The sequence below is a fragment of the Cryptomeria japonica genome, chromosome 4 (genome assembly GCF_030272615.1).
Source record: "Cryptomeria japonica chromosome 4, Sugi_1.0, whole genome shotgun sequence".
Lineage (NCBI taxonomy): Eukaryota > Viridiplantae > Streptophyta > Pinopsida > Cupressales > Cupressaceae > Cryptomeria > Cryptomeria japonica.
Genome location: NC_081408.1, coordinates 578,031,399 through 578,046,083, shown reverse-complemented (window position 1 = coordinate 578,046,083; position 14,685 = coordinate 578,031,399). Strand labels below are relative to the sequence as shown.

The 14,685-nt window shown below is 33.9% G+C and overlaps 3 protein-coding genes across 4 annotated transcripts in view; 1 reads left to right on the top strand and 2 right to left on the bottom strand.

Moving 5' to 3' along the window:
• Positions 1 to 8,900, top strand: part of LOC131070958 (cinnamoyl-CoA reductase 1) — a 47,866-nt gene extending 38,966 nt beyond the window's left edge. The window contains exons 5-6 of one of the 2 annotated variants that reach the window (XM_058006660.2): positions 8,197 to 8,389; positions 8,491 to 8,900. In XM_058006660.2, coding sequence (XP_057862643.1) covers positions 8,197 to 8,389; positions 8,491 to 8,635 — 338 coding nt within the window. In that variant the 3' untranslated portion in view covers positions 8,636 to 8,900. The remainder of the gene's footprint in view (positions 1 to 8,196; positions 8,390 to 8,490) is intronic. The other variant, XM_058006661.2, reaches the window with a different exon arrangement.
• A 1,062-nt stretch (positions 8,901 to 9,962) lies between these two features.
• On the bottom strand, positions 9,963 to 12,164 carry LOC131070946 (uncharacterized). Its single transcript, XM_058006651.2, has 2 exons — positions 11,791 to 12,164; positions 9,963 to 11,688 (listed from the first exon to the last, which is right to left on the bottom strand). The coding sequence occupies exons 1-2, from the start codon at positions 12,162 to 12,164 to the stop codon at positions 9,963 to 9,965; spliced, it is 2,100 nt and encodes a 699-aa protein (XP_057862634.2).
• A 30-nt stretch (positions 12,165 to 12,194) lies between these two features.
• On the bottom strand, positions 12,195 to 13,729 carry LOC131070945 (uncharacterized). Its single transcript, XM_058006650.2, has 3 exons — positions 12,761 to 13,729; positions 12,497 to 12,660; positions 12,195 to 12,411 (listed from the first exon to the last, which is right to left on the bottom strand). Exons 1-3 carry the CDS (start codon positions 13,727 to 13,729, stop codon positions 12,195 to 12,197), a joined length of 1,350 nt encoding a protein of 449 aa, XP_057862633.2.
• Between the last annotated feature and the right edge of the window lie 956 nt (positions 13,730 to 14,685).

Below are 14,685 nucleotides of genomic sequence, written 5' to 3'. Positions count from 1 at the left end.
GGCAAATTCATCTTCTTTCTCCTGTGGGAAGGATTCAGGTTGTACAAAAAGTTATTGATTCTCATGCTATCTATTTTTCCTCAGTTTGGTTGTTTGCTAATGCTCAATTTGAAAAACTGCAAAAGATTTTGAGAGACTTTTTGTGGTCAGATGGTAAAGGCAATAAAAAGAGACATAGTGTGACTTGGGCATAGTGTCATCTTCCTAAAAAATAGGAGGTCTGGGCTTGAAGGACTTAAGACTACAAAGCCTTGCCCTAGCAGCTAAATGGATCATCAAGGCTATTGAATGGGATGAGCCTTGGAAAGTCTTGATTAGAAATAACCTCTTTCTCTTCAAACCAAAAGAGGGAAAGAATTGGAGCCCTCTACAATTGCAAGATATATTGTTTGGCAGATTTGAGATTAGAAGTTTTGGCTCACTTGTGTTCAATAGCCTGTTTGTAATGTCCCCTTCTCAGTAAGGAGTAATCAGTGGTCCATTGTTCTATTCCGGAGACCCGTAGGTTGATTGGAATAAGGAATTAGGGTTTCCTATTTTCTAGGAGGATTCTTCACAATTTTCAGGGATGCTCTGGTTGGAGTTTGGCAGATAGAACTGAGGATTCCTTCTGGGTTTTTCGAGAGCTTCACGGTGGTTTAACATGCATTCAGTTCCAGAGTGATTTCTAAACTTACTATTTTTAGTAAGTTGGTGGCAGCTGACTGGATTTTGAGGTTTTTCTGGGTTTTCCGAGCTCTCTCACAGGGTTCGACGAGCATGTCTTTTAGAGATGTTTTCATGACTTACTATTTTTAGTAAGTGTCAGTTCAGGCAATCTTGAGCAGAGATCCAATCCAGTTCAGATTAGTGTTTTCTGCACTTCCGTTCACATGGTTGATTTGGTAGCAATCAGTGGTTGATTTATAATTGCTAATTAAATATTATTACTTTATTCTAAAGTTTAATATTTAATTATTTCACTGATTATATTTTGGAGGAATGACTTAGGAAGGAAAATATTATGTTATTTATCCTAAGTCCATTTTATTTCTTAAGTCTGGTGGGTGTCCAAATGAAGTCATTCTACACTTTATATTATTTTCTCAAAGTTGGAACTTGTGCACCTTGGTAAAGTTCGACTAGGGAGGCTGGAAAGGGGATGCCATGTCTTTAGGGGGACATGAAATGAAATGAAGTAAATTTTAAATGAGTTTGGGTGCCATTTGCATTTGAATTTCAAAGGGAGAAATCTATAAATAGAAGGGATGGGCTCCTCATTTGGTCATCTTGAAGAAATCATATCGTTATGCTGTCGGAATGGTGAGTGAACTTGAGCTTCGGAGTTGTGGTTCCCTAGTTTTAGCCAGTTTCGTACTTGAGACATAGTACCTAGCTGAGTGTTGGATTGTTGGTGAAGTTTTCAGTGTGCATTTTCAGATTTTCAGTGTGGTGTGGTTTTCAGTGTTGTTGGTTTTTGGTGTGGCTGAAGCGAAGATTGGTTCATATCTCCCTGATTGTGCAATTGATCATTCTGGGTATTAGCCCGTTGGAAGTGTTTTTGGAGGGCGACCATTCTTCTACCTTGGTGTTTGTTTTGGTGTGCATTCTGATTTTTGGCAGCAAATCGTACTTTCCAGCTGGGCTGTACCATTTCTTGGCTGCCTTGGGTTGTGTGCTGGCTGGTGGTAGTGTTCGCAGTGTAGGTTTGAGATTCTGGTTGCATCGCCTTTGTCATAGCTTTCATTTGCTTCAGTTTTTGTGTCATTTTGAGTTGTTTTGGGTGAGCTATGAGCTTAATAGAGAATTTGGTAGTGGCTGTTTTCTGTGTGTTATGCGGACAGCAGATTGTATTTTCAGTTTAGTGTTCAGTGGTGTGTTATTTCTTTATGGGTGGGTTTGAGTTTGTTAATTGTGTTAAGTTTGGAGATATTCATCAGTATTGGACAGTATAATCTTTCTTTTCTATGCATTGCATCTCTTTATTGTAAGGCTGGATAGTAGTACTAACAGCCATTTTTGGATTGTAAAGCAAATCCTTGTTGAAAAGTGGAAGAGGCTGGTTTGCCACCTACATTTGATCTTTGTAATTCTGTCCTCCCGCTGAATAAGCGGTCAAGTGATATTTTGTTTGTAATGGTCCTCCCGCTGCATAAGCGGTTGAGTTGAGCTTTGTTGTAAGTGTTCAGTCCTCCAGCTGAAATATTGCGATAGAGTGATTCGTGCTTGGTTATGTTCTTGTTTCTCCTTGGCTGGTTTACCGCCAAGCTTTCTAGTTTTATATTCTTGTTGGAAAGTGGAAGGGGCTGGCTTGCTGCCTATTATTGTAATGAGTACTTTCAGCAGTTTACATCTAACGATCCCCTTCTACCGTATGCTCTCACCCTCCCAACTTGGGCTCTCGGTGATCAAAAGGTGTATGGTTCCTTTCAGCTGGTTTAGTTTTCTTATTTTAATCCCAAATGGGTGTTGGTGTGATTGTAATCTTGTTAAAAATAAAAATAAAATTGTCGGGGATATTACATTGTGGAAGGTATGGGGTAAATTTAGGCATCTGATTGCTAAATGCAAAGCAATCTCAAAAAAACCTGCCAACTGTGTTCATAATGGATCCATCTGGTGGAATGTTGATCTAATTGGCAAACCCTTGCTCCTTTCTCAAGGGTGTACAATGAAGATTCGGGACTCACTTGCAATTAGAGTGTTTCAGAATATTTTTAATAATGGAGGGATTAAAACTTGGGAGCAGATGAGGGCTGACTATGATATTGCACTGTCCCACAAAAATCATACTCTATGTTTAAAGCTTGGACAAGGAAATTACTTTCCTTTGAAATTAATAAGTGATTCAGACCTACTCAGAGATATTTGATGAAAAGATGGAACTTTTATCAATGATATTTCAGTTAACAAAATGTTTTTTGACTGGCTCGGGAGAGATATATACATGGCTCAAGTCTTGGAACCTTGACTAGCCTGAAACCAAAGGGATCAATAGACTATTACATATCTGGAACAATTCTAGGGAACCAAAAAAGGCCTGTTTTTGATGGCTTCTGATCCTTAAGAAGCTTGGCATTCGAAATGTTTTGCATTCTTAAAATTTGCCTACTAGAAATTGTGATCTGTGTGATATGCCTGAAACGTTTGAACGCTTAATTCTTTGAATGCAGCTCTGCTTTATCTTTATGGTCTTTATTTTTAGGCCTCCCTGTCAATTGGAATAATGATCTTGGTTTTTTCTGCTAGTTATGTTGATATTTTTAATACTGAACTGAACATGTTCTGGCTTGGTCTTACAAATGAAATTTTCTGGTTTATTTGGAAAAAGAGAAATGAGGAGTTCTTACAAGACAAGATGAGGCATCTTACTGAGTTTGATAGTGAACTCACCTTTCTCACAATTATGTTTTAGGTGTCTGCTCTTATGGAAATACACAAAGATCATTTTATGATCCTACTGCAAGAAGGTATAACAATAGTTTACAAATCAGAGATTGTTTGTACCCATTTTTTCCCTTAGGGAAGGAATAACCTGAACAAAGAGGAGCTGGAACTGCTCAAAGATTTTGTGGAAAAGAAGAATCTAGAAAAACCGGTGAATGAACAAGGTATTAAAGATCCGAGAGATCGATACCAGCCTGTTGTCAAAGATATGGATCTGGACCTGATTTTACCTCCTCTTGGCACCTATGAGTGTGATAGATGTGAGACTAGCAGCAATGTCAAATGTTGTTGAGAATGACAGGTTATGTAATGTCTTTTTTTTTCCTGCGGATGTGATATTCAGATGTAAACAATAGTATCTTATTTGTTCATGTTTTGCTTGCTGACCGGAACTGATTGTATCTGGAGCTCCAGCTCCTCATAATGTATTGACTCTGTTTTGTAAACTATATTTAATATAAAAAAAAGATTTTGTGTACAGTTTGAAGACAAGGTTTAGTTTATACAATGCCAAGATGGATTTATGTGTTGGAGATCCCACGTGGCTTTGGTGACCAATATTTGGTTGAAGAGAAAGTGATACTGCGCCCTAATGACTAGCTGATTTTTGAATGCAGAAAATCAATGGGATTTTGATGTTTACTTGGCACCTTGCCAAAGAAAATTCTGCTGAATTTTTTTGCAATAAGTAGCTATATACAATGGAATTTGTATCAATGAGAGAAGATTTATAGGATTCACTTGGAGAACCGATTCTGCAAGTTGGCCTTCGCTTGCTGAGGAAAGCCATTTGCAAATCCAGTAGAAAGTTTTAGATGCATTTTGTTGAGATTGAATTTCCAAGAAGTTGGATCCAATGATTAACAATTGGAGGAATAGAAAAATTGAGGATCTGAAAATTAAGTTGAAATTCAAAAGACAAGAAATTTGGAAGTAAACTGGATTGGGAGCTTTGGGTATTCTTCATCAAATATTTAGATGGATTCCAATGTAAATATTTTCAGACAGAACATTGAATGATGTGTTTAGATCTTACACAATTTTGTTGGGAGAGCCTGAACACCTTATGCTCAAGGACATGATCTTCATTAGTCAATAAGATGTATACTGAAATGATCAGATTTCCACAATCCATAATAATATCTATAGCTTCTTTCTGGATTTGATTGTGTGACTTTTTTTGCATCAACGTTTCGGATCACACTCTGTGATCCATCATCAAGATGTTTAGAGAATGTCAGGATATGAAAGAAGGTAAATTGCGACATTCTTTAGACATCCTGATGATGGATCACAGAATGTGATCCGAAACGTTGATGCAAAAAAAGTCACACAATCAAATCCAGAAAGCAGCTATAGATAAGATGTATACTGACCATTTGTAGATCTCAACTTTCCAACTATGTATTCATCTCATATAGTTTGCACTGTGGCAAATCTGTGACTATATTAAGAGTCCATGTGTGCAATGTTTCCTCTGCTCATTTTTGTATATTGAGATCCTCATCTTTACTGATTCTCTCTTGAGCTTAGGATACCATTGAAGATTAATGGTTACAACAGCATTGGTGTTGGCAGTCCTAACATTCTTAACTGTTGATACCTGTAGTTGAAGCCCTTTGCGAAGGGTAGATTGGCATGGTTGGAGAAAAAACACTTCCATGATACCTTTCCTATCATTTCTGATAATCACCATATGAAGAAGTAGAGTTTATGATGGCATCTCATTTAGTCATGTGATGGGTTATCAGTGCTATGTTATACACCAACATAGTTATATTGATTATGCATTATTGGGGTATAATTTATTGTAAAGCTAAGATGTAATGTGAGTTAATAGAACCACAAGTGCAGTTAGTTCATATGTACACAGTTAGTTCAATTTGAGTAGATTCATCATTTTTTCAGCTTCATTAGAACTTTAGGAGCATGAGGTTGCTCCCATTGTGCATCTGATTCAAATCCCAAATCCTATTTCTATCTACTAATCTCCTAAATACAATCCACCGAACCCTAGATCTCAAACTATTCAAGAGTTTTGTTCTTTCCATTCTAGGGAGGAGGCTATGATGACCTCATCACCTGTATCATACCCAACAATGAAGATCATGTCCCTGAACATAAAATGTTTGGACTTCCCCACTAAACACCTTTTCCTTAACAATCTAATCAAAGTCAAACATATAGATCTCCCCCTGTTGCTAAAATCTCAAAGAAATGCAAATGAAATTAATAAATTTGTTGAAATCTTAAGATCTAAATACATTCTTCAATGTTCTGTTTTAAAATGTTCAGCATATTGCAATCTATCTAAATATCTGACGAATCCGAAAGCTTCCACTGGGCTTTGCTTTAAAATTTTTCTCGTGAGTTTCAACGTTACTTTAGATCCTCAATCTGCATATTCTTCCCATTGGTGATTGCTGGATCCACCTTCCCACTGAGCTAAAAAATCAGATTTCCACTATCATGCCTGAACATCTGATCATAATGGAAGATCTCATTACCATCCACAATCCAAACAAGAAAAAGGGCATCACAATATTTAGCAATAGAACTCTAAGACACTCAATTTGATCTAAGTAACCATTTAAGTTTTCTTAAAAATGCAAATACAAACGGCATGGAATCTGCTGCAGGTCCAACAATCTACAAATTGTGTCAACTGAAGGATTGTGAAAAGACGAATCAATGAGGCTAAGGGCTCCTCCCTAGAATAGAAAGAAACAAACTTTTGATTAGTTTGAGATTTAGGGTTGGGTGGACTGTGCATAGGAGATTTGAAGGTAGAAACAGATTTGGGATTAGAATCAATGTGGGGAATAACCATATACTCGTATAATTCTGACGAATGCGAAGAAAAGACGAATTTGTATCAATTGAAGCATCACAAAAAGATGAACTAACTCTATGTGTGGTTTTAGGTGCCCACATCACAATTTCTAAACTTTACAAAATTACACCCCCTGACAATGTATAGTGAATACAAATTTGTCAGTATGTAAATATAGTACAGATCAAAGAAGCATTAATCGTTAGGGGAATTAATCGGCCAAACTTAATTAAATGAGATAACCCATCACATAGTTTATCACATAACCCATCACATAACTAAATGAGATGCCATCATAAATTTGGTTTTAATTTCAGTGATCATTAGAAGTGTGAGGAAAGGTATTATCGAAGTGTTTTTCCTCCAATCACAGAGCTTAAGGTATTTGCTCACTGATGCTCCCTAATAGGAGGCAGCGCTTCCCTTCACAAAAGGCTTCAACTACAGGGATCAACAATAGTGAGTGAATGGTATAACTGACAACACTAATGATGATAATTGACTTTCATTATTTTCATATTTGATTTTATGAGCACAATAGCCATGTAAAGATCTGCTATTTCTTTATCTCTTTAGTTCCTTTTTCCAAATGCTTAAAATTATTTCTGGGGGCTTAGGTGCTCATTTTCATTAACGGAAAAATAAATCCTAGTATTAGGATCTGCTAAATGCCTTTTCTAGACATGAAATTTCTGCAAACTTATATGGTCGAACGTGAAATATTTCCTAATTTTGTGAAGCATTTCCAGATAGAAGATTATATATTTCCTGTATATGCTACTATCAGAGTTGGGTTTCTTTGCATTTGTTTTTCCTTTCAAACCTTTCCCCGTCCAACCAACCCAAAAACAAAAATGATAAATACCAGCCTCATTTTACAAGAAAGTAATAATTAAACAACAGCAGCAAAGAGCACCCAGTCAACTTAGAGCATTGAGGACTAACAGCCAGTGGAGGTCCCAGATTGAAGCAAGAGCAGGAATTCAGCAATCAAGAGTAGCCAGCAGATTATCAATATTGAAAAGAAGCCAGTAGCAAGAGACAGCTAGATTAAAGTTAGGGAACTTGCATTTAAGTAACCATTTATTATTTTAATGCTTTTTTTTCAAGGATTATATTTTTTCTTCTAAAGTTTCTATGCCAAATCTTACTGTTTCCAGCCATTACCATATTTCTTGTTGCCTCCTAGAGAAATTTATACAAATTTCCAGCTATTTCTTGACTTTAGATGTTCTCACATCTGATAGCTGTTGTTTCTGGTGTTTCCAAGCACCCATTCTGGAAGCTTGGCTAACATAGATTTTTGTTAACTTTATTGCTAAAATGAAGCCCAAAAAGAAAAAATTGAGTACAATTTATCTCATGACCAATGATGCATGTATCATTCATTGGTAAAACTCGTGAGCTAATATAATTTCTTTAAATTTTAGGGCGCATCAGTTGAATCGGCAAACATCGGATTTATCATTATTTTAAGTTTGTAGCAGTATTTTAATCCTCGTAGAGGCAGTGACTTTGATAGCAGGATAATACTTTCAACTTTCAGTGTCATTCGTTCTTGACATACTGAAGACAAATTTGATCAAATTTCTAATTTACAAGCATTCCTTGAAATATATTATGCCAAGTATTCCTTAATTTATCATATCCCTGTTTCCATGCTTCGATTTTCTTCTTTTTGACTGATATAAATTAGTTCCTTTAATAGTTGACTGATGCTTGTTAAAGCAGATTTGGATTCTGATATCTGAAATATTAACCATCAATGGATGGATTTAATAATTGATTAGTTATGCTCTTATGGCGGTGTTCTAGTTTTCTCTGCGTATATGAAAAACTGTAGCTGCTGTAAATGCCGAAAATCTGTTAATTTCTAAAGAAGTTGAAATTCTACAGGGATGAAATCTCTGGTGCTAACTTTTTCACATCTGTTTCAGCAGGTGATTCAGATACACGCGATAACAAAATAAACAATATTATAGATGTCAGAGATTGTGCAAAAGCTCACTTACTTGCTTATGAAACTCCTGCTGCAGCAGGGCGATATTTATGTTCAGCTCATAAAATTACAACCAAGGAACTGTCTGGCATTCTTCAGAAGCTATACCCACAATATACTTATCCCAAAAAGTGAGTTCACATTAACAATGTGCATTCTTCTTCTGTTAGTTTCAATTGTAAGGCAGACTATTTATTGGGAAAAGTAAGCTAAATCAGTTTAGACCCAACAGTTTTGTGGATGTAGGTTCAGAAACATCAGGAATTGCCAGATTATCGAGTAGAAAATTGCAGGAATTGGGGTTGGAACTCACGAAATTGGAAGAGACACTTGTTGACACTTTCGATTGCTTTCAGAAAAGGGGTGTTTTAAAGTGAAATCATTCTGAACATTTCATGTTTTGGAGAGTTTGAAGCAAAGGTGGTCTATATATATCATGATGTGGTGTGTTTTGAAGTGAAAGTAATGTGCATAAAAACATGTTTTGGAATATTCTGGTTGTTGAAATACGATAAAACGTTTGAAGTCTGTAGATTTTCCAAGCATGACACTCTTGCCTGCTTGTATTTGCCAGATCTGTTACGACTTACAGGTCAACAATTTGTCACTTTTGACTTTTTATGGAAGTAAATCTTGTTTTTAGTACTTGTGTTAGCCTAGTACTATTGTAATAGGCTGCATTCTTTATTATTCAATTGTTTTTTACATCTATGATTATGTTTATTTTTTAATTTTCAAATAGTTATTAAAATTATATTTAGTATGTTTTAGTTTTCTTTTCAAACTATTTTGAATCTGTATATAATTATATATTTTAAGTTACACTTTAAGATTTAATAATAAATTGTTCTTAGTATTTAATACATTTTATTAATAATAATTAATCACCAAACCCTCTAAATATTGAATAAAAATATTTATATACATTAAAAGTAAAAATTAAACATCATTTTACCAGTTACAAAATTATTGTTAACAAATTAAACTACTACAACAAATTAAACTATTACCCTTAACAAAAAAATGTAATAACCCCAACCCCAATTCAATATTAAACTAAATTTATTATTAACCTTAATTGTAAACCAGAACACACGTTCTTAACCCTAACACGATGGAATAGAACCAAACCAAATTGAACACTAACCCTGAACACTATACCAAATTGAACCCTAACCTAAATTAAAGCTTTTTGAAAACCTACAGACTATACATTATTGAATCCTAAGCCTGACACTAGAAAGAAAATTCAAAAAACTGAAAACTAACTAAACTCTAAACCAAGTTCTAACCCTAAACCAAATCGAACCTTATACCTAGCACTTGAACCAAATTTACTCTTAATCCTAATACTAAACCAAGCTGAGCCATATTGACCACATAAATTGAAATGATAAACCTCAACGAAATGAAAGCATACTCATTAGGCGCCTCGAGACTGATATCTCTCGACATATTTTAGATAGATGTATTAAGATATCTAGGCTAGTAGCATCTGCAACGCGACATGTAAAGTATTAATTTATCACCTTTTGTTTTAAATAAAGCATATTTATCCTTTACAAATCATGATGCCTATCATATTCAATGGAGTGTACAATAGGAATTCATATTGAATGCAACATTTCATCTTTAAAAACACAAATTTAATCCCAATTTTAATAGAAGAGTTCAATTCAACAATGTATACATTACATAAAAATATTATGTTTCCAAAGATTTGAGTCTTTCTTCCTCTGCTTTCCTTTTGGCAAGTTGCTTTCCTGTCTTCATTTTTTCATAACGATCATATGAAAATGGTGGTGAGATTCTAATTCCATCCAAGGCCTTAACACGTGATATAGCAACAAATGTTAATCCTGCCCTTTCTCTTGGTCCTATGTCAATTGTTGCCTTTGAAAGAGTCAATCCTTGTGATTTATGGATTGTTAGTGCCCAAGCCAATCGTAGTGGCAATTGACATGTACGACCCCTTTGTATTGGTGAAACAGGAATCAAATTAGGAGATGCATCTTCAAAAGGAAGTCCAAAATAATTGTCAAATTCAACCATAACATATGTTGGTGGATCTGGTGGGGCACATCCAGGTTTGTATATGATATTTCGGATGTATTCTAAAGCTCCATTCACAAGACCCGCTTCTATCCATAAATTAGATGTTAACATGACCCTTGCATCCTTAGAAATTAATAATTCAACATCTAACTCATCATTTTGACCTCCTACTGGATTAGTACTGCCTTCTTTACTTGCAATGCTTCGGGCTATTGGTCTTCTTAATGCATATAACTTTTTTCTATTATGGTTATGCACATTGTCATTTGTTGCAAATAGATGAATATTATTATCAAACTCCTCCTTAATTGTTGGATGTAATGAAGCATCTATTCTTGTCATCAATAATTTCCAATCATCTATATTTGGATGTGCATCTCTAATATTTGTGAGTAATTGGCGAAACCTTTGTTGGTCTTCAGTTTCTTCATCTTGTCTAAACACCTTATCCAAAGTAACAACTGTCTTAAACTCTTGCCATAATAATTTTGCACGCACATTACTATCATAAGGTGGTTTGTCACTAATAGGAGGTAGTTGTCCCAAATCTCCTACCAAAATGATTGATCTTCCACCAAAACTCATGTTTGATTTTTCAGGAAAAGATTGACATAGTCTTGAATCAATATTTTGTAACAAATTTTGTCCAATAAAACTCATTTCGTCAATCAATATATATTTAATATGTTGAATTTCTTCTTGGAGACTTGTGAGTCTTGTGCCTTCTAATTCAACAAAATCTGCAATAGGTATTCGTAGAGTTGAATGAATTGTTGATGCACCAATGTTAAATGCCGCAACTCCAATCGGTGCTAGTAATAATAAGGGAGAACGTTGTGATCCTGATGCATCATTAAGAGTTTGACGAATTGCATGAATCAGATATGATTTACCTGTTCCAACTGTTTCTTGAATTATCATGTATAGTGGCATGGCATTGTCATCTTGATTATAATGTGACATAATAATATCAAGTGCTTTTTTTTGCTTAGCACCTAAGGTTCCATATGATATACTTGACATCATATCATCAGGTATTAATAAGCCATTCTCTTTCATAGTGTTGATAAAATTTATTGCTTTATTTGTGTAATCATCTCCTTGATATTTTGCACTCCATGGATTTTGTTTGTCAATATCTCTTCTTCCCAACATATCTATTTCTGTTACATCCATAATTTGTCCACGATGTAGTCTTGATATGATCTCCCACTCATGTTCGATTGTATTTTGATTATTTGGTAAATCATCATCATCTTCAGAATCATTATGATGTTCAGTTTCATTTGTTATAATCCTCCGTTCCAAATGCCATGGATTATAATTGAGTGACTCCCAATTTGATATAACTATGTTATCATCAAGTCCAATATCTCTTTAGATATTACGAAATGGCTTGTACAACAATAACTCTGACCAACAAAAATCAACCCATTTTTTTGATTGATGTGTAGGTACGGTGGTAAATCTTGGAAACACTCTCACAATAGCTGCTATAGTCCTTGCTTCCCATTTGTTATCTCTTTTTCTCTTGGAATTATAAGTCCAAGATCTAGCTACATCTATAAGTGTGACACTTTCCATTGCATATGGTCTATCCATGTATCCTTCAATGAAATGTTTTAGGTGACGTTCATCATCATTTTCTTCATTTGTTATTACTGGCTTGAACACCTCTCTTGAAACATTTAAAGTAACAAAAACTCTACTACTTTCTACCAATGGTAACTCTAGTAACATATGACATGTTTCTTGTGCTCCAATGTCCCTCTCAATGAGTGTTTCTGTTAGAAGTCTCCTATATGCCCTTGATGCTGCTTCATCAGGATTTTCTATATTTGCAAGTCGCATTAACATTTGATGATAACTTTCTGAACTCTTTTATGCTTTTGCTGCATACTTCGCAATATAATTCATTACAACATGTCTTGAAAGAACTGGTTGCCAATCTACATTTGCTCTCCATAACTGAAGTATGTTACGATTATGCGTGTTTACTCTATCATCATTTCTTGCAGGTTCATACACTTTATCTCCTGTGGCTGGGTCTTCAAATAATTTTGATCCATCTAGGTGTAATGGCCATGGTGCATTGTACCTACAAACAAAGAGTGAATTGTTAGTTTACATAAATATTTTAATTATTTATTAGTACAAATTTTTTGAATATATAAATATCTTACCTACAAACCATTCTTCCTCGTTTTTTACGAAGGCAAGCACCCTCTTTACACATTGTATGGCGTTCAACACAATTGAGCAACTCTTCATAGTCACGTGTTAAGTCAATCTGGTTTAGTTGTTGTGTATTTTGAAGGCATGGATGTTGTGTAAAATTTTGTAAGACCTATCATTGATGATATAACATATTTTATTAAAGAAAATATAAATCTTTAAGTATAATATATTTCGAAATGAATATATACAATTGAGAATTAACATCATACCTGTATGTTTCGTTGATGTGGATCCCCTCGTGGATTCCATGCATGGATAATAGAATCAAAGTATTTTTTAGCATGTTTTAATTCATCATGATTTTTCCAATCAAGATTGTCTATGTTAGGTGCTCCCTCTAACCATATGAATCCATGCACATGTGGTGATCCTCTATGTTGCCATTCATATCTTGACCAATAATCTTTTGCCTTCATTCCCTTTTGCAGTATTTCCTTTCTAAACATTGTATAGCGTAGGTGCATGTAATATGCCACAATATGTGGGTAGTCAATAATATTTTGACGCCTCCATTTTTGTGCTTCTTGTGGATTAGTTGGCTGTGTCCTTGGCATTAATGCATGCAAATCTGGCCAGTACATATTTGCTGCACTCAAATTAAAGAAAATTGTTGGTGTACCAATTTGATGCAAGAGGTCAAATAATTCAGCTCGACATTTTGCCCAATAAGACCTTGTACCCCTTAGTGTTGTGCCAAAGCGCATCAAACGATCAGCTAGATGTGAGTGTGGGATATTTTCCATATGTTCTCGTAACTCATTGATTGTGATTGGCATCTCTTGCAAGCTCTTTTTGACAAACATTGCAGATGAGTTTTGTGCACGATGTCGCATAATCATATTCATCATATAATATCTAAATCTTGGGTGTCGACCAAAATGATGATCTCTATATCGAAGTAAATGCTTAACAAACTCATGTAGATGGACTCTCCTTATTCGTGGTTCTATCCAATCACACTGTCCATCTGGGAATAGTGTTGGAAAAGCCATATCAAGTAATCCTTCAGTGACATACTCATTTATTGGAGATGCTCCAATTCCTGGCCAATCAATTAGTGATCCAGGATCTACATTAGGATTATTTACCCATGCATGAATTAGTTCCATTTCTCTTCGAGCATTTGGAGGTTTAGAGGCCATTGATGTAGTGTGATTAATAATGTTTTCTTCATCCATCTCTAATAATGTTTTCTTAATCCTAATACTAAACCAAGCTGAGCCATATTGACCACATAAATTGAAATGATAAACCTCAACGAAATGAAAGCATACTCATAAAACTAAATAACATATAACAACTCTTACTAATTTTAAAATTATTTCAATAATTCATTTAATAAAAATTATTTGATTTATAAGTTATTCAAAAATTAAATAATTAATATAACGTAGAATATTGTACTTATAAATTATTAAATATTTTATAATTTAATTTATTTCCAATTGGTATGGTCAAATTTTAACTTAAAATAAACTTTGTAAATAATAAATGAAAGCCTCGATATCTCTCAGCTTTCTTTATATATATTTCTATATATATATGCTAGTTTAAGTTACACTTTAAGATTTAATAATAAATTGTTCTTAGTATTTAATACATTTTATTAATAATAATTAATCACCAAACCCTATAAATATTGAATAAAATTATCTTGAATAAACTTACAATATTTATATACATTAAAAGTAAAAATTAAACATCATTTTACCAGTTACAAAATTATTGTTAACATTTTATCTCTCTATTATCAGTATATATTATATATTATATAATGAATACTATGAAAACTATTGTCAAAAACTATAAAAATAATAATAATAATAAAACTTACTAAAAACTAGACACCATTTTACCAATTATATTGTTAACAATTTATCTCTGTTACCACATTCAAAATTACCTCTAAAATTTAACCAATTAATCTTGTATGATACCCAGGAGATATTATATAATGAATTCTATGAAAACTATTGTCAAATCATAAAAATAATAATAAAGATCTACATTGACAAAAATATTATTTTATTATAAAACAAAACTATTGCCAAATCATAAAAATAATAATAAAGATATCTAAATTGACAAAAATATTATTTTATTATAAAACATATTCATTGTTTATATTTGAAAT

Bases quoted from the DNA above. Each gene is read 5' to 3' on its own strand.
- LOC131070945 (XM_058006650.2), bottom strand. From the start codon at position 13,729: ATGGATGAAGAAAACATTATTAATCACACTACATCAATGGCCTCTAAA. The intron at 12,661-12,760 runs GTATGATGTTAA...CATCAATGATAG, and splicing joins CACATCAACGAAACATACAG to GTCTTACAAAATTTTACACA. The intron at 12,412-12,496 runs GTAAGATATTTA...CTTTGTTTGTAG, and splicing joins CGAGGAAGAATGGTTTGTAG to GTACAATGCACCATGGCCAT.
- LOC131070946 (XM_058006651.2), bottom strand. From the start codon at position 12,164: ATGCGACTTGCAAATATAGAAAATCCTGATGAAGCAGCATCAAGGGCA. The intron at 11,689-11,790 runs GTTTCCAAGATT...TAATATCTAAAG, and splicing joins ATAGCAGCTATTGTGAGAGT to AGATATTGGACTTGATGATA.